The 25,921-nt window shown below is 39.5% G+C and overlaps 1 protein-coding gene across 1 annotated transcript; it reads left to right on the top strand.

The window, feature by feature from the left end:
* Window positions 1–21,414: 21,414 nt before the first annotated feature.
* Window positions 21,415–24,850, top strand: LOC149194525 (peroxidase 50-like). The gene is made up of 4 exons (XM_089407684.1): window positions 21,415–21,778; window positions 21,924–22,115; window positions 22,203–22,368; window positions 24,215–24,850. Exons 1-4 carry the CDS (start codon window positions 21,575–21,577, stop codon window positions 24,637–24,639), a joined length of 987 nt encoding a protein of 328 aa, XP_089263810.1. The 5' UTR covers window positions 21,415–21,574; the 3' UTR covers window positions 24,640–24,850.
* Window positions 24,851–25,921: the final 1,071 nt, after the last annotated feature.

The raw sequence follows: 25,921 nt of genomic DNA, 5'->3' as shown, positions 1-25,921 counted from the left end.
TGTGCTATACAACTTTAGGCCAGCATGCTTGCATTGAGGGAAATCCTGTCTCAAATTATTTTTTCCACATTTCTAACACTTATATGTACCTTTATTGTAACTTTTGGCTCCTTCTTGAGTAGAACGGTCTCTGCCTACACACTAAGCCTTCATTGACTCTCTTGAATAGCAGGGGTAGTATGTGATTCATTAATCATTTTCAACCTTTTTGCTTTGAGCTTAACATTATTTCTAAACTTCCAATCAGATTTAAACTCTGGTCTGTGCTTGGATTGAGCATAGTTGTGTTTCAACTTTTCAATGGAATCATTTAATGTATAAGGCTCATGGATTTCAATATGATTTATGAATGATAGAGGTAACCCACTAATGAATCTTCATTTTTTTTCCTTCTCATCTTTAATATATGACACATATCTCAGCAATTCCAAAAACTTAGTGGTTTATTCTTCATTTGAAATTGGTCCCATTCTAAGCTCATAAAATTATTTTTCCTTATTGTTGTAGCAGTTGTCTGATAAATATTTCTCTCTAAAGAGTCTCTCAAATTTGTTCCAATTAAGGCCCTCGTCATGTGTTCCTCTAACATTCTTCAAATATTCCCATAATATGTCTTATTTTCACTTCAGACTTTAGGTGGTCACCTTGGCTTTCATATTCTCAAAATAGTTATTGATTCTGAAGAACTTCTTCATTCCAAGAAGCCAAGCTTCTACATCTTCATATTTCTTCATCTATCCATCAAATGTGGGTGGTTTGGCCTTCTTAGATTCCACTAAAATATGGTCTCTTTCCCTCCTTTGATGATGGTGATGATGCTAATGATGCCTCCTGGTAGAAGAACTAGAATCTCTACCTATGTGATGCCCATAAGTGCTAGATATTATCTTTGGGGTACTCAATGGTGCATTCCTTCTCATTGTGTCTTCATTTTCCCTTCTATGTCTCTTCTTCGACCTGCTACCATCTGCCCCATTTTTTCTCTCCTCTAACACCAAAGGGCTCTGTTATCACTCTGTAACTTTCCTAGGTTGAGGAATAAAACTACAAAGGTAACCAAAAAACCACTTTTAAAGCTGGGATATACCCCTACCAACTTTTTGTAGCGCCTACAAGACCCTCCAAAATTTTGGCCTGTAGCCAGTTTCGGAGCCTCCTTTGAGATTTTTACTTGATGACTGCACACACTCGGGTTCACTCCGTGAGCTCGTGTGAGTCTTCGCGCCCACCTTTCTTGATCATTCCACCCAAGATTTTGCATGTTGATGTTAATATCATGCTTGCGACAATGTTCTGGTCATACTCAAGGTCTTCGCTTCGTGTGTACATATTGTGTTCTCTATGTAAACATCTGGTGCGCTCACACCCGGAGTCATATTCACTGTCATGCAAGCATCGTTGCATTCGTCCAACGACCAATCGCAAGCATCGCGCTTGTCGCTCACACCATCGGTCAGTCATGTTGAGCATATGTGTCTGGATGGTTTGAGTTGTCTCGTCGTCAAGTCATGTAAGTGTGTGTTTGCAAGATCAGTTATGCATCTTTCCACTCGTTCACATACTTAGTCACTTTGTTGAAGTTATGATGACCGGATTCCCCTCTGACAGCCCGACCATCACCCCACCATCGACTGTCACTCAGAACAGTGCAAAAGCACCAAGCAAGCCATTTCAAGCTGCGCTGCCCACAAGCAGATCAATCAACCTTCTTAGTGGTCAACCAGAGAGTTTGAACCGGCAGCCACCCCAGGACTGACTCCCCTCAAAAATTGCACAGAGGCTGCAAAACTTGCCGTATCCGCTCACTAAGAAAACTGCGCAGACAGGCTGTAAAGACACCCAATGCCCATCCCTGTCTCCCTTAGAAAATTGCGCAATTTTTCCAGCCAGCCCTCCAATCAGCCGATCGCTGCTCACCCAGAAAACTGCGTAGTTTTCATGAGAAAGCCCTCTACTGCTCAATAGTCCGCTCAACTTAGAAACAGTGCAAAGGTGATCAGCAGGACAACCCCCTAGCATCATCGCAGTTTTTCTTGCCAGCAGCTCCCGACTGCTAGTTCCTTCCAGGAACTATGCAGTTTTTGCTGCCAAGCTCCATGCAATGAACTGGTAGTTCCCCTCGGGAATTGTGTAGTTTTTGCTCCCATTGTCCAAGCAGCCAGCTACCAGTTCCCCCCAGATATTGCATAGTTTTGGCTACCAAGCTCCCGCTACCTGCTCCTTCTAGAAATTGCGTAGATTTTTCCTGCCCAGCCTTCCCGTAACCCAGACTATTCCTCTAAAAAACTGCATAGTTTTGTCCTCCAGATAAGCCAGACCCTACAGACAGTCACTGTCAATCCAAATTGCCCATCTCCATCACCCAGTGATTGTTGTGTAGTTTTCACTTACAATTCCCAGAGCCTCCATCCCAGCTCGCAACCTTCTGTCCTCTCTTAGTCACCTGCATCCGAAATGATCATGCATCATGGTAGACTAGGAGGTTTATGGATTTGATGTCGTCTTGTCATGAGTGACTGCAGATACAAGTACACAAAAAAACATGGTGCGATGACAGATGGGATGAACAAAGGGATCACATGCAAAAGTACATGTTCACCAATGGACGAACAAATGATGCATGCAAAGAGATGTGCTCGCAAACAGATGATCATGCAAAGATGTGTTCGTGGATGGATGGATGAGAAAACATGCAAGATGTAGTCATGGACAAACGGACAGATGAACATGCATTTTTTGCAAACGGACAAACATGTCAAGCTTACCAACATAAAAGCAAGGAGCAATGTGTGAATGCAACATAAAGCGAGCCCAACGACCATCGAAGACTCCGTGCATGTTTCCATGCGTAGGTGAAGCTGTGACACACCATGAGGAAATCCATCACCCGGCAACATTGTAGCTCGCCATGCACACCAGGAGCAGAACGAATGTACCAGCATTGTCATGTCAAGTCTTGTCATAAGTCATTTCGTCCACATCTCTACTGTAGGCCATATTGTAAATCAATGTAATGTAACGTGGAAGTCCAAGAGACCCGCTTGTTGCATGAAGAGTCATGTAAAGTCGAAAAGTCATGGAAGTCAAACAGTGATGAGGGTAGTCGAACAGCCACAAGGGTCAGGTTCACCCTTGGCTATAAATACCACCTCATTTGTACATGCAAGGGACTTTTTTCACCTCAGCTCCTCCCACATAGCATTGAGATTATGTAGTCTTTTCTTTGAGCAGTAAGTAGTGGCTCCAACGCCCCGCCCACAAGGTTAGCGATGTATGGTGTAACGATGTGCCTTGGAACTTTTGCTTAATTCAGAAGCCTGCTAACAAGCCAGCACATTTTCACACATGTATTGTAACTGTTGTAAGGTTGATCTTGAACACTTGTAATGCATGTTGCTTTAACCTATGTTTAACACTTGAACCCATTCACTTGTTGTAATACATATATATTAATGAAAATGTGTTGTATGTGTTGTTAACGTTGTCTTGCCCGTGTTGGTTACCTCCCCAGACATCAGACAAACCTTTCACATAAATCTTGCTATAACAGCCATTCACTCTCGCGGACTCATTCGCTGAGTGTTGTATGTGTTATCTTCCCTTATGTGTTGTGACTGCCGCATCCGTGTGGACTTTTCTTCCGGAAGTCGTGCACGTCCTGTTGTGTTGTGTGTTCCTAACAGAGTTAGGGCTTCCTCCCAACTGACTTAAGACTCACTCTTACCCTCTCCCTCTATAGTGAAAGAACCATTGACACAAGTTACACTAGCAATCAGCAGGCACGCGTACCTCACTACTCGAAGACAAAGCAGACCACTCTCCTGTGCTGACAAGCAAGAGTTGAGGAAAATCTTTAAGATAATGGCAACCAAGCCATCATACTGGATGGGACTACCACACCAAATGTTGTGAGGTCTAGTTGGGACTTCATACCGAGGAATCCCCTGAATGTTGGTGAGTCCAGCACTGTTAACATTTATGGCGCTAGAAGGAGGGTCGCTAGTTGTATATGGTTGAACGTCCTCTCACACTCATTCATCAACCATCTGGTCAAGGTAGTAACTCGCACTCCCTCTCACCTATGCGCGACTCTACAATTGGTTACTTCTCACCTCCCAGGACTGAACACGAAATTCCATATCATCACCTTTGCTCCGTTCGTCCCATCACTCACCAGTTCGCGAAAGCAGTCAGACTGATCCCAGGCATAGAGCATCTTCCATACGCATTAAGGAAGCCAAAAGCCACTCCCACAGGGGTTGTTGTATCGTCAGTGGAAGAAGCAGTTCTTGCCACACTTGAAGGTCTAGAAGAAGTTATTGAAGACAGAGAGGAACCTCCGGTCTTCCGACAAGGGGAATGAGACACCCTTGTGATCTTGGGATCAGACTCTGATACAATGGGGCAGAGGGGAAGGCAGCGTAGGAGGCGAAGGCGGAGATGAACCAACAGACTCAGAGCCGGAACCATTCGATTTTGAAGGAGACGAGGAGGACGAAGAAGAAAAAGAGATGGCTGACCAAAATCTAGAATGGATGACTCAGGGGCCATTGGCTCTCCCGATTGTTTTGCACAAGATGCCAAAGCGAGTGGAGAGAATGAACATAAAGTTCAACCCTGACACCATGGTGAAGGCAGAAGACCATTTGGACAACTTCTACCTGCAGCTACAAGCCATTGAGGTACGACATGATGACATAGCATGTAGATTGTTTCCATGTACCTTGGACAGTCGTGCAGCTGCTTGGTATCACAGCTTTCCAACAAACTCCATACAGAATTGGGGTGCCTTCAAATGCACGTTTCTTGAAAAATTTGATGATGACAAGACCCTAGCCATGTTACTCAAAGAATTGGGAAACCTAAAGATGAAGGGGGGAGAAAAGGTAAAATACTTCAATAAGAGGTTTACACACATATTGAAAAAATTTGTAGTGGACACCAAACCTCATGACTCCATCACAATTGATTACTACACATTCGTACTGCCGACTAGCATTGCATAACTCGTCAAGAGAGCTGCGAAACCAACTCTCTGAGAAAACTGAAAAGAGGCTATCGCTGTTGAGAAAGACCTGCACGCAATTAGAGTCATCAAGGATGATGAACCAGCGAAAAACTCCAAAGACGCGAGAAAAAAGTCCCAGGTGATGGTGAGCAAAGGAAGAGACAAGGAAGAAAATGATATTTAAACCCTCACTCACCTCGTCAAGAACTTGACAACAGAAGTGTCTAAGCTTAAACAACGGAAAATAGACACATCTGTAAGCATCCATCTGCCCAGACAGAGGTAAGGAAGCAGTTCATCAGGCAGCAACCAGTTCACTCCAAAAACTATGCAGAGCTCTGTGTTCCACCTCGAACAGTGCGCAGATTCCGAGTTTTGTTCATTTCACAAAGAACATCACCCCGAGAACTCTTGTTCGGACTGGAAGCGAGTCACAAGCTCTGTATACAGTCATACATTCAATGCAGAAAACAGTATGCAGGAGCAATCGGAAGACACTGATAATGACGAAGGTATTGCACCTGATGAAGCATCAAGTTCTGGGCATGTGGTGAACACATATCAGTTCTCGCAAGAAATGTTGAAGATGAACACTGAGAAGTAGGCCCCAAAGTAAAATGACCATTACAATATTAGGAGTAAAGGGGCTCCCCCTACACTTGGGGAAGTAAAAGAAAAGATGAGACTGTTGTTGAGGAGGGCTGATCCATCGGCCTCCCCAAAGAAGAAAACACAAAACAAGTCCAGGAATACAGGGGCGGACAAGAGTACGTCCATGAGCAGCAAACTGTAGAACACTCTGCCAGAAAACACGAACATCGGTTCTACCCCGGACACCTCAGTGGGTCTACCACCTCTGGAGTACAACATTGTAGATGACATGAAGAAAATTCGAGCGAACATTAGTTTGTTCGAGTTAGCCAAGATCCAAAGTTAGCGAGACATTCTGTTGCACACATTGGGACAGACAACAATGGACAACACAACCTCTACCAGTAAGGGAGCAAGCACACCTCCTAGATCACTTTCTACTGTGCTTAACACACTCTAGATGGAAGAAGCGAACTTAGGTTTCCCTCCATTCATGTTATCATTTGAAATTTTCAATTGTAATGTTCACAACTGCTTGGTTGATTCTGGCGTGGTAGCCAACGTCATGTCGCTCTCCATTGTTAAAAAGATCAATGCACAATGGAGTGAGACATCCGCGCGAATCATCCAACTTGATCGGACATCAGTACCAGCCATTGGTGAACTTTGAGACGTGATCATCCAACTATCTCATGATGGTCGAGTCCACCAATGCATCAACATTGTCGTTGTGGACATACCAGAAGCATACAATCTACTACTCAATAGAGATTGGTCCAACAAGTTGAATGGATATTTTGCTACAGACTGGTGGCACATGTGGCTTCTGTACAAGGGAAAATGAAATCAAATCCAGGTGTTATTCGAGAGGTATATGAATCACAATGTCACTCCCCTCAATGGCGAGAATGAACCGTTGGCCTTCGCAGAACTCATGTTTTGCAACTGCCTCCTGGAAACAATGTTGGGGTGTTATCCTGCATGAACAGTACCAACCCCACCAAACACGCAGTTGGGACTCCTTCCTTACCCAACTGATGGTAATGAAACATGTATAACGTATTGTACCAATAGTAGGAGTAGTAGTAGCAGTAGAAACAATAGTAGCAGTAGCATAAGCACGTCAAACGGTCATGTACAGACAAGTTGTGGACCATGTACTTTGACGGATCAAAGACACAGGACAGATTAGGAGTTGAATGTGTCTTGATCGACCCATACAACAGGAAGCATCTAGTTTCAAGTTGCTTGGAGTTCGAATGCACAACATTTCTAAGTATGAAGCACTCGTGTTGGGTTTACAGAAAGTCATCAGCCTCAACGTGGTCGCACTCAAAGTGGTAGGTGATTCAGAGATAGTGGTACGGCAGGTACGTAACACCATTCACTGTTTGTCACCGCATCTCAAAAGTTACCAGCAAGAGGTATGGCAACTAATCTCTAACTTCCAAGCATTTAACATCATTGTTGTACCACGTACATGTAATGCAACTACCAATGCTATGGCAAACGTAGCTTCAAGAATGTCACCGATTAGGGATAGATTTATTATTGAAATTTTGTACAAACCATCTATCTTGGATAACATAACTAATTTACGCGTGTTTAATGATGATCAACAGATACTGAATTTCATGGCCAACGTTGACATCTTCAAAGATGCAACAATAGATGATGATAAGCATGAGCACTCTCTGCAAGCAGAAGATGGTAACAGGAAAGGCCACCTTATCACAAAAGGTGTGGCAACATTGGAAAAGCTTTATGACTTGCAAGAACGTTTTCAAGGGCTGAGGAACAGCAAGACCCATAGTTCCACCATGATGCACAAACTGATCAACCTTGGAACATGACAAGATCCGAAGTTTTTCAATCTTGGTACATGTTGCACACAGCAAGAGAGGCAATCCTTTGTCCTCTTGTTCAAACAGTACCAAGATGTGTTTGTGTGGACATATGATGATATGAAAACCTATGACACGCGGATCATCCAACACATCATTCTGATCAAAGAAGGGGTCAAGCCATATCAGCAGAAGCTGAGAAAAGTACATCTGTCACTTGAACCCCTCATACAGAAAGAGATCACCAAGTTTTTGGATGCACGAATCATATACAAAGTTCATCATTCCATGTGGGTTTCAAACCTTGTTCCTGTATGCAAGAAGTTCGGGGAAATCCGCTTGTGTGTTGATTTCCAAAACATGAACCGCGCCTCGGAGAAAGACAACTACCCCGTTCTGTCTATGGACCACATTCTAGAAACAATATCTAGGGCACATATGTTTTCCCTTCTCGACAATTTTTTAGGATACAATCAGGTTTTGGTAGCAGAACCTGACAAAGTTAAGACTACCTTTCGTACCAAGTGGAGTACGTTCACTTATAGACGAATGTCATTTGGGCTTGTAAATGCAGGCGCACCTTTCAACGTGCCATGGACATCACTTTTCACGGACTCATCAGATAGATTTTACTGGTATACCTCGATGACGTGACTGTGTTCTCAAGAAAACATGAGGACCACATACGCCATCAAAAGAAAAATTTTGAGCGATGCTAGAGATACAGGATTCCCTTGAATCCCAAAAAGAGCGTATTCAGAGTGTCTGAGGGGAACCTTCTTGGACACATTATTACGAAGAGGGGGATCAAGGTGGATCTATTACATAGATCCCTCACCCAGCCAACAAGAAAGCCATGCAATCCTTCTTGGGAAAGATAAACTTCCTCCAGAAGTTCATCTCGGATTATGTGCAGATATTCAAGACCATGCAGGACATGATCAAGAAAGATGCAATTTACAGCTAGGGCAAGAGGGAAAAGTTTGCATTCACTCAGATCAAGCAGGCTATTACAAAAGCACATGCACTCTATAGCCCAGACTTCAAGAAGGATTTCCTGTTATACACCTTCGCCTTCGATAATTCGCTTGCTGCAGTACTCATTCAGAAGGACGAGATGAACGATGAACACCCAATCTCCTTCATGAGCGCAAGAATGCAGGGACCATAACTCAACTACCCTGTTGTTGAAAAGCAAGCATATGCAGTTTACAAGGCAGTGAAACACTTCAGGCCCTACTTGCTGAAGAACCATTGCATAGTCTTCATCCCTCACCCAGCAGTTTGCACATTGCTTGTACAACAAGAACTGGGTGAACGACGTGTGAACTGGATGAAAGGCTTGCAAGAGTATGATATGGAAATCAAGCCAGTCGACACGATCAAAGGAAATGGGCTATGCAAACTTGAAGCTGAAGCAGTACATGCACCGGAGAGTGAATAAGAGCTCGTCGGCTGGGAGCAGGAAATTGAGATGTATGATATAAGGCGAGCAACACCCACTGAAGATGGAACCTCTTGGTACAAATATGTGCACTAGTACCTTGAGCACAACACCTTACCCTCTCACTTTTCCATTAGATAGAATAGGGCATTGTGCCTCAAAGCCTTATCATATCAATCAGTGCACGGAGTGCTTTACAGGAAGCATAGTAACGGAGTTTTGCTCAGGTGCATGGAGGCACATGAATCAGAGAAGGTACTAAAATATCTGCATGATGGACCCGCTACGAGTAAATTTGCGGGAAACACCACTGCACACAAAGTTATGCGAGCCGGTTTCTACTCGCCCACATTATTCAAGGATGCACATGGATATACCTGCAAGTTCCCGGTCTGTAAACGATGTGCCAGTAGGACACGAAGATCAACAGCCCCACTGCACCCTGTTGCAGTGACCGAACTATTCCAACAATGGGGCCTGGACATCATTGGGGAAATATTCCCACATTCATCAAAGACACACCACTACATTCTAACAACCACTGATTACGATGGATAGAAGTAGTTCCGCTCAAACAAGTGAATGACGAGGAGGTCATCAGCTTCCTCCAGCAGAACATCATCTCATGCTTCGGTGTTCCGGTATCACTTGTTTTTTATAATGCAACGTAATTTTCATCTTTGAAACTTTATGATTTTGCATTACATAATGGTATTGTGTTGAAACACTCATCTAACTATTACCCGCAAGGAAACGGTCTCACAGAATCCACGAATAAAAACCTCATTTGCATAATAAAATAGACCATTTTCTCTTAACAACACAACTAGCATACCACCCTCACAAATGCACTATGGGCTAACCGTGTAACACCCAAACCCTCTCTGAATACCTCACCGTACTTCCTGGTCTATGGTAAAGAAGCCATCCTTCCACCCAATATCTACTTGCCTGCACTTCAGCTTTCCCAAGAATCCCAAGGCAAGCCTTGCTAGCTAGTTCAACGTAGGATGGATGCTCTCCATAAGATTCAAGAAGAAAGGATGAAAGAAAAAGAAAAATTCACACTCCACCAGAACCATATCAAGAGATGGTTCAATAAGAAGTCTGCAGGGAAAGCTAACTTCGGTGTTGGTGACTTGGTTCTGAAATGGGATAAGTCCCATGAAGACAAAGGCAAGCATACGAAGTTCTAGTCCCTGTGGATTGGTTTGTAGATAGTCCATGAGAAGCTTGGCCCACACACATACCATCTGCAATCACTTTACGGGAGGATTGACAAACTTCTTGTCAACGGTGAAGATCTTAAGCATTACTTCCAGTAGGCCGAGTTGCGCCCTGTGCCATGTACATAGCCTGTTTGCTGCTTGTTTTTTTCATTTGGTTTGCCTTGCTTACTATCTTTGTTTTTATTTGGTTTTCTTCGCTTACTATGTTTGTTTTTATTTGTTTAAGTTGCTTAATACCTTACTATTTTTGTTTCTGGAAATAAGTGCTACCATATACTACATTCTGGCTTTTGAATGAGTATGTGGCTGAGATATGAAGAGAATTGTGACATTGCAGCCCTTGGCCAGTCTTGTGTTCGTCGTCTTTGTGCTTGGTTACAACTTTTAGCCGATGAAGTCTTGACGGAAAATACGAGCTATCTGCAAGGGAATTTTTGGTCCAACCATAAAACTGTGTCCACACTGGGAATCCCAATGCCTGTACTCAGCCTTTTGCCCTGTGTGTTCAAGCTCATCCAATTAGTAGAAAAGGAGAAGGGGAAAATCTAAACAAGCAAACGTATGTTAGAGATCTTACATGCTTCTCTCAAGGAACAACCTCTTTTTCTCTCAATAAGTCGGGATCCCTCTTCCGCCCCAAAAATAAATAACTACCTATGCACAGTCCTCTTGAGAAAAAACAAGGGCGAAGAGAAAGACTTCCTACGCAGAGAGGTGAAGCATGAAACTCCACTGGGGTACTGACCAGGCTCACTGGCAGTGGAGCAATGCGTGTGTTCATGCGTGACTTCGTCACGGTACTGTCTAGGCCTGCTAGCAATAGAGCAACACCAGAGATGAAAAATTATACTCTGAAAATCTTCAACTCGCGAGCTAAACTAACCTTCCGAATTCGAAACAATGTGATCAAGCTAAACTTTTAATTGTGTTTGACTGAGTTGGAAAAAGGTGAACCATGTATGTCCATGGGGTAAGTGGGGAAGCCGAAGTAACCCGCATAATGATTCAATACTCCCCAAAAGACCAAAGCCCTGTGCTGACAATGAACCAAAACAGAGAAGATGGAGTTCTACTTGTGAGTCGCCAAATGTTGTAGCAGTTGTAACACCCTCCAAAATTTAGAACTGCAATCAATTGCAGAGCCTCCTTTGAGAGTTTTACTTGATGACTGCACACACTCGAGTTCACTCCGTGAGCTCATGTGAGTCTTTGCACCCACCTTGCTTGATCATTCCACCCAAGATTTTGCATGTTGATGTTAATGTCATGCTTGCGACCATGTTCTGGTCATACTCAAGGTCTTCGCTTCATGTGTACATGTTGTGTTCGCTATGTAAACATCTGTCGCGCTCACACATGGAGTCATATTCACTGTCGTGCAAGCGTCGTCACGTTAGTCCAATGATCAATCACAAGTGTCGCGCTTGTCACTCACACCATCAGTCAGTCATGTTGAGCATATGTGTCTGGATGGTTTGAGTCGTCTCGTCGTCAATTCATGTAAGTGTGTGTTTGCAAGATCACGTATTCATCTTTCCACTCATTCACACACTTAGTCACTTTGTTGAAGTTCTGACGACCAGATTCTCCTCTGATAGACAAACCATCACCCTGCCATTGACTCGATCAATTGTCGCCCAGAACAGCGTAAAAGCACCAAGCAATCCATTTCAAGCTGCATTACCCGTAAGCAGATCAATCAACCTTCATGCTAGTCAACCGAAGAGTTTGACCTCGAAGCCACCCCCAGACTGAATCCCCTCAAAAATTGCACAAAGGTTGCAGACCTTTCCCTCTCCACTCACTAATAAAACTCTGTTGGGGTTTGGCTCAGCTCAGAAACTGCACAGAGGTGATCAGCAGGCCAGCCTCCCAGCATTAGAGCAGTTTTTCTCACTAGCAGCTCCTGATAGTGGACTACCAGTTCCCTCCAGGAATTGCGCAGTTTTTGTTGCCAAGCTCCAGGTAGCTGACTCCCAGTTCCCCTGAGGAATTACGCAGTTTTTGCTGCTAGTGTCCCAGTAGCCAACTGTCAGTTCCCCCTAGGAATTGTGCAGTTTTGGCTGCCCGCTCCTTCCGAAAATTATGCAGATTTTTCCTGCCCAGCCTTCCCGCAGCCTAGACTGTTCCTCTCAAAAACTGCACATTTTTGTCCTCTAGCTGAGCCAGACCCCGCGAACAGTCACTGTCGATCCGGATTTCCCATCTCCATCACCCAGTGACTGCTGCATAGTTTTCACCAGCAGTGCCTGGAGCCTCCATCCCAGCTCGCAACCTTGTCTCCTCTCCCGGTCACCTGCATCCGAAATGATCATGCATCATGGTAGACTAGGAGGTTTATTGATTTGATGTCGTATCGTCATGAGTGACTGCAGATATAGGTACACAATCAAACATGGTGCGACGATGGATGGGATGAACAGAGGGAGCACATGCAAAAGGAAATGTTCACTAACGCACAAACAAATGATGCATGCAAAGAGATGTGATCGCGAACGGACGATCATGCAAAGATGTGTTTATGGAGGGATGGATGAGAAAACATGCAAGATGTGTTCACAAATATATGGACGGACGAACATGCACTTTTCGTGAACGGACGAACATGTCAAGCTTACCAACATACAAGTAAGGAGCAACGTGCGAATGCAACATCAATCAAACCCAACGACCATCGAAGACTCTACGCATGTTTCCATGCAGAGGTGAAGTTGTGACACACCATGAGGGCATCCATCACCCAGAAACACTGCATCTCGACATGCACACTAACAGCAACACAAATGTACCAGCAATGTCATGTCGAGTCTTGTCATGAGTTATGTCTTCCACATCTATAATGTGGGCCATACTGTCAATCAATGTAATGTTACGTGGAAGTCCAAGAGACCCACTTGTTGTATGAAGAGTCATGTAAAGTCGAAAATTCATGGAAGTCAAACAGTAATGAGGGTAGTCGAACAGCCACAAGGTTCAGTTTCACCCTTAGCTATAAATACCCCCTCATTTGTACATGCAAGGGACTTTTTTTCACCTCAGCTCCTCCCACATAGCCTTGAGATTCTATAATCTTTTCTTTGCGGAGTAAGTAGTGCATCCAATGCCCCGCCCACGAGGTTAGTGATGTATGGTGTAACGACGTGTCTTGGAACTTTTTCTTAATTCAAAAGTCTACTAACAGGCCAGCATGTTTTCACACATGTATTCTAACTGTTGTAAGACTAATCTTGAACACTTGTAATGCGTGTTTCTTTAACCTATGTTTAACACTTGAACTCATTCACTTGTTGTAATAAATATATATTAATGAAAATGTGTTGTATGTGCTATTAATGTTGTCCTGCCCATTTTGGTTACCTTCCCGGACATCAAACAAACCTTTCACATAATACTTGCCATATCAACAGTTGCAGTCGCGCGGACTCACCTGCTGAGTGTTGTACGTGTTATCTTCCCTTGTGTGTTGTGACTTCCACATCAGTGTGGATTGTTCTTCCGGAAGTTGTGCACGTCCTGTTGTGTTTTGTGTTCCTAACAGCGTTGGGGTTTCCTCCCACCTAACTTGGGACTCACTCCTACCCTCTCCCTCTACAGTGAAAGAACCATTGACACAAGTAACACTAGCAATCACCAGGTACGTGAACCTCACTACTCAAAGACAAAGCAGACCACTCTCTCGTGCTAACAAGAAAGAGATGAGGGAAATATTTAAGATAATGGAAACCGGGCCATCATATCGAATGGGACTCCCACACCAAATGGTGTGAGGTCTAGTTGGGACTTCATACTAGGGGAATCTCCTGAATGTTGGCGGGTCCAGCACTGTCAACACAACTTCAGAGACGGATCTCTCTATATGATTTTTATATTTTCTTCAGATTTTAGGCTAGCCATTTGAGTTTGAGATGGCTTTTTTCAAAGGTTCGGTTGAAAGATGTTGGAAATTTCCATTGGGCATGGATTCATGAACCTTTGGGTAATCAATCAAAAAATGAAAGAGTAGTTGTAATAGGGCAGGAAAGGCAAAATTTTGGATCTTATAAAGTGTCTACGGGGTGAATAGGATGAATATGATTTAAGCTCAATAAAATAGAGAGCATACTGAGATGAATTCTATATTTAACATCAGAAAGAAAACATGGATATTTCTAACAAGCGAGAGCAGAGTAGACTTAAGAAAATTAGGCCCTTAATCTTCTTGCAACAATAAAGAGGGAAAGACATATGGAAACTAAGAGAAGAAATAATTTAACATAAGAATGAAAATCACCAATTGTTTGATGCACGAATCCCGGAACAAAACTCTCTGTATTTCTGCAAATTGATCACTTTGAGTCCAATCCACGGCTTACATCAATGCCATGCCCTTTTCTTCATACATAATTCAACACATTCCAACCCTTACTAAATCTTATTACAACATATTTATAGATTGTCCTGAATAAATTCGGACTTCAAAACAAACTTATTACAAAAATAATATCTACTAAAAACAGGGAGATATTTCTAAACCATAACTAAATAATAGGAACTCTAGACAAATTTGGTCATCTGTTGAATCTTTAGAAGAAAATTGTTTCTGATTGTAGCTGTCTTCTGAGGAAAATCTGAATAATAAAATAAAGATAAAAACAAAGACTCGAAAGTGCAAGAAATATGGGACTGCTGAGAAAATATTCAACCTTCAAATTTGTAAATTGGTTCATTAATGTTAATCATTTTCCTTTAGACCTGGAGTGGTTGTATTTGTTTTCACACAAGCTATGAGTTGTCCTTCCAAACTACCAATCCCCTTTTTTCCATGCGATTTCAAGAGTTGTTGACTCATCCATCTGTTAACACTTTTGTATGGTCTATTGGAGAAGCTTTTGCTTTGTTTCGGCACTCCTTAGCCCCTTTGCATTTTCTCCTTTGGCCTTTGTTCTGTTGTATAATTAGTCTAGTGATTCTAAGGTGAATGCCATATCGGCCCCTTTATAACGTAACTTAATGCATAATTCTGATTTGTCCTCGCTCTTTTTAACTTTAGCCCCTTCCCACATTTATTTACCATAGCATCGAGGGTTGTGACCTTTGGCCAGCCTTGAGGTGCTAAGGCTTTTATTCGCTGTCAGGGGTTGTTTTCCTTTGTTAAATGATTTTATTGCTTGATTATTTAAGCCTTAACGACCGCATGCTAACCTCAATATCAGAGCCCCTCTATGGGAACTTTTCAATTGGAGATTTTTAAAAGTGGAAAGTATTACAACATCCAATCATCGATCGTCAATTATGAAATCATCACTGCCACATGATACCTCGTGAGTGGTGACATGTGTCAGCCTAATTCCCCCCCTTAGAACCCCTCAAAACGCTAAAACTGCATGCCACGTGTCTATCGTACCACCACTCCGTGATGAAATCAAATGTTATACGCTACCACGTGTCCCTTATCAGAACTAATCATATTTCACCATGTATCCCTTATCGGAACCAATCATATTGCGCCATGCGTCCTACTAGAGGAGAGAGAAAAGGTTTGTACTGCTCTAGTTTTGCGATGAATTTCTTTGTAAATTTGTTTCGGTGTTCCCCAGTGGTTTAACACTATCGGCACTTTTCTATCGCAACTTTCTCCGATTTGCAACATTTTCCAATTCGTCGATATGCGATATGTGATATGCCCTAGAACTTCGATCGTCGATTGTTGATTCAATGATCGTAGAACCTTCTGACATGCGATTGTCAATTAGCTCTCGTTTCGATGTGCAATGTGGCATGTTTTGTCGATATGTGATCATCGTGGACCTCCGATATGTAGGACCTTCTGATATGCCGATATGAGATCGCCGTGGACCTCCGATATGCAAGACCTTTTGATATGCCAATATGCGATCGCCGCGGACGTCCGATATGTAAGACCTTTTGGTATGTCGATATGTGATTTTCGATCACTCTGGTTCGCCAATATGCAATCACCGAATGCCCCGTTGATCCTCTAATATGAAAATATCTAAAATTATCCAGTGTCACAATGAGATGACATGTGGCATAAATAAAATACCCAAAACTTAGAATTTTTTCATGTTTTTCCTTTGTTTTCTGGTTTTGAGGAGAAAAACTTCAACTTGCCCTATATTTTGATCGGGAAGTCTGTTTGAAGAACCGAATATACCATTGGAAAGTTGCTTCTGAGAAATTTCCAATGAAAACAATTGTAACATTATTTGAACAATATTTTATATGAATAAAACCTCCCAAACTTGACTTATATTGACCACAAGACTTCAAGAACTAAATGACTCCTTTGACCAATAAACCTTTAGGCTATGACACCTTAGTGATACATAGGCTACATTGACCATCAAATTATCGAAATGAATAACAAGAAGGAGACACTTCAACCCTAATTTATATGACCCTAATATGATCTTCTTGTCTCTATTACTAGTCGCCATCTCATGCTTCCTTTGTCTCTATAAGTTTGAGAGGATTTATAGTATGACTACATTTACCTCAACTTGCCTTTCCTAAGCCCTTAATAACCTTTCATTATCTTCTTTACAGCTCCTAATCTCGCCCCTTAAGATCCTGAATGTATCCATTAAGTCCGGAGAGTCTGCCCCTCCCCCTTATCCAACTAATCCTTATCCAACTAATCTTTATTCTTCATTTGTCCTTGTCTCTTCATGTCGATGTTGTGATTGGTCATAAATATATTGCACCATTTTTATCCTCATCTCTTTAATCCTTAGCGTCTTCATGTCTCATATTATGTGTTGCCATACACACACATATTGTTATATTTAACAAAATTTAATCACATGACAAATCTAGTTGAATAATACATTGCAATTTAGCATATATCAATAATAATAAAGTCATATTAATCCTTATCACCATGCTATATACTCAATCATAAAGTAAGCACGTCACTTATACATGCAATTAATCAATCATAGGCCTACTTTTAGCACCTAAACATTAGTTTAGTTATTTTTTAAAAAATCATTATAAAACCTCTCTCACTAGAACTTTGTGGCTACTTAACCATGATAAATCCCATTTAGTCCAAGTGTTGTACCTAGATGCTTTGATACCATTTTGTAACATGCCCCCTCCTAATCCCCACTAAAACACAGGTTAGAAGAAGGTGGTTATTATGTTGACCCAAGATCAACAGTACCGTCATGGAAATGGGATCTAAAATTTAAAAAAAATGACTTATTTAAAACCTTAAATAATGATACAATTGCATTCATCTTGTCGAGACCATTCCAATGATATTAATTGTGTCCCAATTTGAACCCCAGATTGAGAGATATTTCCATTTAAAGTTCTGGATAATCAGTTAGTTCCATGTCATCAGTACACCACGTGGTGCCCACATGGTACCCTCGCTAACTTTCATGCCACTTGGCATCGACGTACTTGTTGTCGATATGTTAATAATGGTCTCTCCTTAACCTGTAGTGTCCCACACGACTCCACCACAAAAGACAAGCCACTCTTAAGGGTCAGTGGCACACGTCCCTCTGACGCTACATCATCTCAAAACTAATTCTTCACTAAGAATCCTCCTCCACTAAGGCCCTTTCCGCCAAGGAGTTTCCTCTGAGACTAGTTCTCACCGAAAACTATATCAGTAAGAATCCTCCTCCACCAAGCTGGTTCCTACCGTGTTTCTTCCAAGATGGGTTCTTGCTAATAACCATTATCGGTGAGAACTCCTCCTTCTGCCAAGCCATTTCTCGCGAGAGCCTTTCCTCCGAGATCTCGAACATATGACGAAGTTCGGGCATGGAATTTAATAGGGATTTCTCTATCTCGGGATAGGATCTCGGGAGTTATTTTCATTGAGACTTTGATCAATGGTAATCTCACAATGAGATTAAATATGCCAAGGATTATAGTCTTAAATGTTTTTCCTGTTTTCACATTATGAGCCATTGTGAAAGGACTCATCTATTGTGGTTATGTAATCATTTGGACTTGCAGTAGAACTCGACCATTTCCATTAATGTTTTCTAAGGCACGCGTTGGTGCTATCACCCTTGAGCTTACAACATGTTTACCCTTCATGGGTTCTTGATGGCTGAAATATAAGACAAAATATAGGGGCTTTCCCATTCAACCTCTTAGAGGTCTACGATCCCCTTGATTCTCAACAAGTTATAGAAATGAGTCAATCTCGTTCCATACATCAATAGGTCTCTTTTGAGAGACAAATAAGCTTAACCAAACTTATAGAAGCAACCAGAAAGGAAATAGTACCCAAGAAGGCTACAAGGAGATCATCATTCCACAGATAAATAGGAAGTCTCCTTCCCAGTTTGAACTGCAAGCATAAACCATACAGTTGAACATCAAATGAACATCATTGCAGGCTTGAAGCCAACACAGTGACCATAACCATTCATTAGAGCTCAGTACCTTCAAGGTTAAGAAAAGAAACCCTCCTTCACGCAAACAACATTAAGTTAAACATTTACATTTAAATTCTTGTAAGGAAACGTCACTTTCAAAACACAATAATAAGGAACCAATTAACAGAGGTTCATTCTTTTCATTCATAAACAAAACATGAACCATTCATGCAATTATTACAACATCCATTCAACAGTCCAACATGAACTTGATAATAAGGAATGCATTTAGAAGCACTTATCTTAAATTAATATTAGAGTTGGGCAACTAAGTTAGGTATGGTGACTCTCCACCCAATCATAAACAACTACATCGAGTCCTTACTTGCAATTTCGCCCCTAAGCTAGATTCCAAAGCTTGAGGTGGAGTGCTTTCATAGGATTTCAACCAACAAAATAGCTAAAACATGATTCCACCATGCCACATTGCCCTCGTCCACTAGTTATACTCCTTATCATTCTCATTTCTTAGGAATATTCACATTCATGCCAGGATATGTCAATAAAGAGAACTCTAGCTCACTTTCAGGAGAAGAGAGTCCACTATAAGGAAGGTTCTTCAATGGTTAATCTTACTATAGGTAAAGGAAGCACTTCTCCAAGTGGTTCTTCAGTGATTCAAGCACCAGAGCTTTAATCCCAAGGCAACTCCTAACGATTCATCAACCCTAAAAAACACTTGAGTGATTCTTCCCAATCCAACAAGTTCATTAAGCCACAAGATTCTAGTGGTTTCTTCAGCCTTACAGGCAAGCCATGCTCTCTGAAGTAAATCACCCAGCAATCCTCACTCAAAGGGTTCCTTGGTTGGTTTCTAGAATTTTACAGTACTTAACAACAACAATTCTCTCTTTGTTGTTCCCTACACTCTTCCACAATAATACATGAGGCTTCTTGCCTGCACTCTTCCACACTTTCTGTGCGAAGGAGTTCCTTCCCTCTTCATATGCTTATGTGTCTCCCTAGAAAGATAACCCTCCCATCCTTCTTTTCCAACTGCTAATTGCCCTCGTTGCCCTGCGATTTGCATGGCAATCCACATCTGAATAGTGTAGCCCCATGCTGCTCTAAATTTTTTGTCCTTTTTTTGTTTATTGTTTTCAACTAAATATAATGCACATTCAACACGTTTAATTATTTTCAACCAACCACGATTAATAAATAAAAACAACAATTTCCTTAAGCAACCTCCTTCCTCAAACAATGGAATTTATGTTCCTCTCTCAACCATTAAAAATAATTACAATTATTTACAAGAAAAAAAATGTTAACAAGAAGATACCACATAATAACCCATGGGAGTGGAAGAATGTGTTACATAATTATTCTTTTCAATTCTATTTCTATTTATAACCTTCAATTCTATTATAATGCTATTTTAACAATCTAATTTTAAGTATATTTTTAACTCTATTTTAATTCTATATTTAAATATTTAATCTTAACCCTAATTTATTTTGACCAACATTTACTATTATTAATAACAATAATATATAATAGTAATAAATTTATTACTATTTTAAATTTATATCACATTATTTTAATAATTTAATAAAAATATTCAATTATATTATATTTAATATTACTAATTTCACCTAACAATTTTTTATTTTAATTTGCACTCTTCTAATTTTTTCTTAACTTAATAATTATTAATAAATAATAATTAATTAATCTTTATAATATTTTTAGAGTTTATCTCTCTATAAGTTTGGCAATTTTTGTTTAATCATTTGCGTCTTCACCGTTAAAAAAATAAATATATAGTATTTCATAAATTTTCATATATACAGTATGAGTGGGCCTAATGGTTTTTCATATATACAACTTGAATGAACCTAATAGTTAAGAACATGTATTAAAAACTTGTGTTTTATCCTAAAAATTCACGAGTTCAACACTTTGGATGATAATAATTATCATGTTTTTAATATGAAAATCTACTCACTAAACTTACACATTAATTTTATTATTATTATAATAAAATTTAATTTAAGCAATTTTATGTTTTGTTTTTTAAAGAGGAGTGTGAATAAATCATGAAGCACATCGAAGTTACAGTCGAATGAGAAAGACTTCACTCGAAACTTCCTTTCATCCCCACCTTTAATGGGGCTTCGTTTGGTGTATTGAATTAATGTACCACCCGTGTTCCTTTGAAGTCGCTGGTTTTGTTCTAATGGTAAAACGTGAACGTAATAAACTTCGGTGGTAGGTGGAAATTGAACCCATTCACCTCCGGCCTACTGAATCTTGACAGTGATTGAGGTTGTAAACATTAAATGCCTAAATAATGCAAAATACTCTGTATGGAAACCACTTATGGAATCAGAACGTTAAAGTGACAGTGACTAATGCAATCCCAAGTCCGTGCATGAAACATTTATTGCCACCGCGTTAATGTCAGCAAATCCCTAAGTCAATGCATTTAAACGTGACATACATTTGATTTAATCGCTCTGCCAATAGACCCGACTGTAAATCGAAAACGGAATCCACACTTCATTGCTGCCCAAGCAAGCTGAGAGGAGACGGTTCTACTGTGAACGATCGTAAATTCGCAGCATATGAATAGGTGTATATCGCGCAGCGGATTTCACGTCTGGTAGACACGTTGGGCACCGAGTTTCTCTTTTTTTCGGCGCCAGCTGTGGTTTATTAATGGTAGCGCGCAGGTCCTTCAAAGTCAGGCTTGCATTTCTTTATAGACAGAAGGAAATGCCGGGCCGATTACGCAGAAAAGGGCATATGTGACGGACTGTTTTTTTCTCAGGTCTATTTCTTGTTCAAAAGCAATCGCTGCTATATTCTGATTACTCAGAGAATATTGCGCAGATCGTTGGTCAAAGGAATTTCTGCTCTTGGGGTGCCCTATATATCGCTGTGACGGTATTTCACCAAGAAATTTATGGTGTAGCATTACCGTATGCAACATTTTCATTTGAAGATCAAGAAGTGGGTGTTTAGATATATTGTCAATCTGTTTTTTTTCCTTGGAGAACTGTGTATCTTGGTTTAAAGAACAAACGATATTGATATACATTACTACAAAGATGTCAGCGAAATTCTTTTGCTGTCTAATATTACTCATCCATGGAATCCAGAGCGTTGTCGGCCAGCTCTCAGTGGATTTCTACAGGGTTTCGTGCCCGACCGTGGATTCGATAGTGTTCGAGACCATGAGAAAACTGGCAAATGAATCGAATGTCGTTGCTCCTTCAACACTCCGGCTCTTTTTTCACGACTGTTTTATTGAGGTTATTGTAATTTCGCTAAATAATTGACCTAGTTTTTATTCATCTCAAAATATTCTAGAAATTAATCTGCAATCCAAATAAAATTAGAGATTCTCTAAAAACAATATTTCCGAAACTCAAATTCCTGGACTTTGCATTTTGACAGGGATGCGATGCTTCCATCATGATTAGCTCAACGCCCAACAATAGAGCAGAAAGGGATCTCCCTGAGAACAATATAGCTCAGAATGCCTTCGACGCTATCGTCCAGGTGAAGAAAGCTGTGGACAGTGTCTGCCCAAGGGTTGTATCGTGCGCTGACATTATAGCTATGGCAGCCAGAGATGCTGTGAGACTGGTAATGAATTCTCACTAACATGGTAGTTGAGATTAAAACCAAGAATCCTCTGTCAGATTTAAAGATGTTCTGGTTTATTTGTGACAGCTTGGAGGACCGAATTGGGATGTGCCCAAAGGAAGATTAGATGGCCTGATCTCGCGGGCTGTCAGAGCGCGCGGGAAGGTTCCTGGGGCCAACACTAATGTAAGCCAACTTATCGACATATTTGCTGCTCTAAACTTGTCCGTGCTGGACTTGGTTGTCTTATCAGGTATTTGTCCATTCAGTTGCAATGCTGATGTTATAGCAGTGGGCATTTATCCATTTAATTGCAATAATATAGCAGTAGTGGTATAACTGAAATTTTACATATAGCATTATGGTTATGGGTGTGTTTTATTTAGAATAGTGGTTTTAGATTTCATATAGTATTATGGTTATGGGTGTATTTTATTTAGAATAGTGGTTTTAGATTTTTAATTTAATTATTAATGAATATTAATTGGAAGTAGTTAGAATAGTTATTAAATACATGATAAATATTTAGTTATTATTTAATATTTATTAAATATTTTTAATAGTAATAGTGAAATTGAGATTTATTTGGAAGATAACTATATGTGTTTTTGTTTTTCAATTTAATTAAAGAAGACTATTATTATTTACAAAAAATATATTTTTGATACTATTTTTTTATTGATTATGGTTGTTTAACACTATTTTTTTATGTAACATATTTTTTTTAATGTATATATGTTTAATTTATTTATAATATTTTATATAATTAATATTAATAATAATTTAAAATAAAGTTATAATTTAGTGAATTTTTATGATTCATTTCATATTTTAAATTTATTAAATTGAAATATTATAAATAAATTGGAGAACTCTAATTATTTTATATTTTTGTTTTTTAAAATAAATGTAATATTTTAAATTTAGTGAAGTTTTAGAGCACATTTCAATTGACTATTCTTCATGATATGATGTCTTTGTGAAGTGTGTGGTTGGAAGTTCAAATTCCTTGCGAAAGCCTTGTGAGCCATGCATGGGGACAAGGTTGGAATTTCAAAATAGACTCAATGTCAAATTTGATGGTTTTCACACCTCAGCCTATTTTCACAATTTCAAAGAAGGATCTTCATAGTTTTGTAAATTTTTAAATTGTATTTGATGGGCAAGTCACCTGGTGACAAGCGATTTGCCTTCAAATTCCACCGATGCATGGGGCACTTATGGTTCACCTAGAGTTTTAGTGGTAACCACTCACTATAGATTTATGTGGACAATAATTAAAACAATAAAAAATAAAATCATGAGATTGTAGTCAATTGGATTTATGTCTAGTAGTTGGGTGGTTGGGAGAAATGATTGGGATCCTCCCCTATTTAGATTCAATTGGTGCAAGTGACATGATGAGTTTTAATTTAATGACTTCAATCATTGAGAATCAATAGTCCTTGGATAACAAGAACATATATATATTTTTTCATAGTGAAAAAACTTATCATAACTTAGTTGTCAAACTAACGGTGAAGACAAACATGACTAGCTGCTATTTATAGATATATTATGTAACTTGACTCATTACCATTATTTAAGAAAAACCCATCACCTAAAGCTATCCACTAATAATACCGAAAGAATTAAACTTTCACTCCAAATTTAAAATGTAAAAATATTTTCCACAAATTTATTATATTTAAAAAAACCATTAACAAATATATCACTTTTTCAAAAATAAATATAAACGTAACCTCTAAAATAATATTAAAAAAACCATTAACAAATATATCACTTTTTCAAAAATAAATATAAACGTAACCTCTAAAATAATATTAAAAATTCACATTGTATTTATTTACAAATTTATTTAAATAAAATTGTGATTTTTTATTATTCCATTTATATAAATTACACCACTTAAATTTAACATTTTGAAAAATCTCCTATCAAATTTCCAAATTACACAACCCAAAAAGAGATCTTATTTTGACTCCGTTTTTATTTATGGCCATTCTGCCCATTAATGCTCATATTTATTATTTTCACCCTGCACCACCACCTTTAATGCTCTGACCAATATATTTAAGTGGCTTCATTAATGTTTGCAGGTGCTCACACTGTAGGGTTTTCTCACTGCGATCAATTTACGAACCGCCTGTACAATTTCTCCTCCACCACAAAAACCGACCCGGCTCTGAATACGACCTTTGTTTCGGCCCTCGAACAAAGATGCCCAGCGGGCGGAAATCCCAACGAATTCCAGGCCTTCGATATCATCACTCCATTTAATTTCGACAACCAGTATTTCCGGAACTTGAAAGTTGGTCAGGGTCTCCTATTTTCCGATCAGGACCTCGTTCATAACAATTTTACCGCAGAGTTAGTCAACCGTTTCGCTCTCTCACAGGACATTTTCTTCTCCAATTTTGTCGTGTCGATGGTCAAACTCGGGAATGTCGGAGTGAAAACTAATTTCAGACAAGGGAACGTTCGGAGGGACTGCACCGCATTCAATCCTGCCGCTCCGCATTAACTCCTCCCCCTCTCCTTCAATTTCATTCATTGAATTTTCTTTGAGCCATGTGATCTGTAAAGTTTTTGGTTGGGGGTGATGTATTATTAAAGTATTATTTTAATGTTTTATAGCTCCAATAAGCGGCACTCACTCTGTGACAGAAATAAAGCTGCAAATCGTGATAAGTTTCACTCTCTGTATCGAATTTATGTAACTCTTTGTATATCTTTCAGTAAAATTCAATCGTCTCATTGTGAATTGAATTGTCGTTGTCATGGCTTTACTAATTTTCATGAAATGGTTTTCACAGTTTTCTGAAATTAGTGTTATGCACATTTCAAGCAGCAGTGTATGGTTATGGAAATTTATTTGAAGCAGCAGTGTAATAATTTATATTTTCTTCCACGCAGTGTTGAATAATGAGTAATCTATGGCTGCAACATAGAATTTTGATGTATTTACTCTACCTTTCCAATGTTTGAAGTTTTGGTTAATTGGTGTTTTTATTTATAAACTTTATAATTACTTAAATCGCAAGATATCTCTTTCCTAAAATTTTGATATATTCCATTTACCTTTCCCATGGTTGAAGTTTTGGTTTCTTGATGATTTTATTTATAAGCTTCATAATTACTTAAATCTCAAGACATCTCCTTCACATTTTTTCATAACAGGAAATGAATATTAAATATTGTGTTTCAAGAAAGAGCATTACTCATTATTTGTGTGTTTATAAGTGATGTTTCAGTAAATTAGTAAGTAATAATAGTTATTAGAGTTAGGACATTTGTTTGGTTATAAAGTATATTGTTAATTATTTATAAAAAGTTATTTGATCACAACTTTATGAGACATTTATCATTACAATGTTATTTTTTTCTTATAGGTTCATCTATCATTATAATGTCATTATTTCTTTATATGTGTGAGCAATGGGTATTCTTTGCATGAATTGGATGTTTTGTTTTGTTTGTTTGTTTTTTTTTTTTTTAAGATCTAGTAATTTGTTTATGTTTATGTATGTATGGAGTTTTTTGCTTGGAATTTTCTATGTGTTTGGTATGGGAGCTTTATGTGTTGGATAGTGGAAGGTTTAATATCACATTTCATATAGTTTTATTTATATTTTTGTTATTGTTTGTCAGTTTCTTCTACTCTAGAGATTGATAAGGGTGTTAGGGGATTTGTTTGTATCACATTGTGTGGACTCTTTTTTTTTTTTGGTTGAGAGTGTTTTTAGTGTTTCTTATTCTAGAACTCAAGGGGATGATAGTGTGTTGCTTTTAGGAATTTTATTTTA

The sequence above is a fragment of the Pinus tabuliformis genome, chromosome 2_2 (assembly GCF_031772625.1).
Source record: "Pinus tabuliformis cultivar Carrire ecotype Pingquan chromosome 2_2, CPIR1, whole genome shotgun sequence".
Lineage (NCBI taxonomy): Eukaryota > Viridiplantae > Streptophyta > Pinopsida > Pinales > Pinaceae > Pinus > Pinus tabuliformis.
This window is presented reverse-complemented; position numbering and strand designations above follow the sequence as displayed.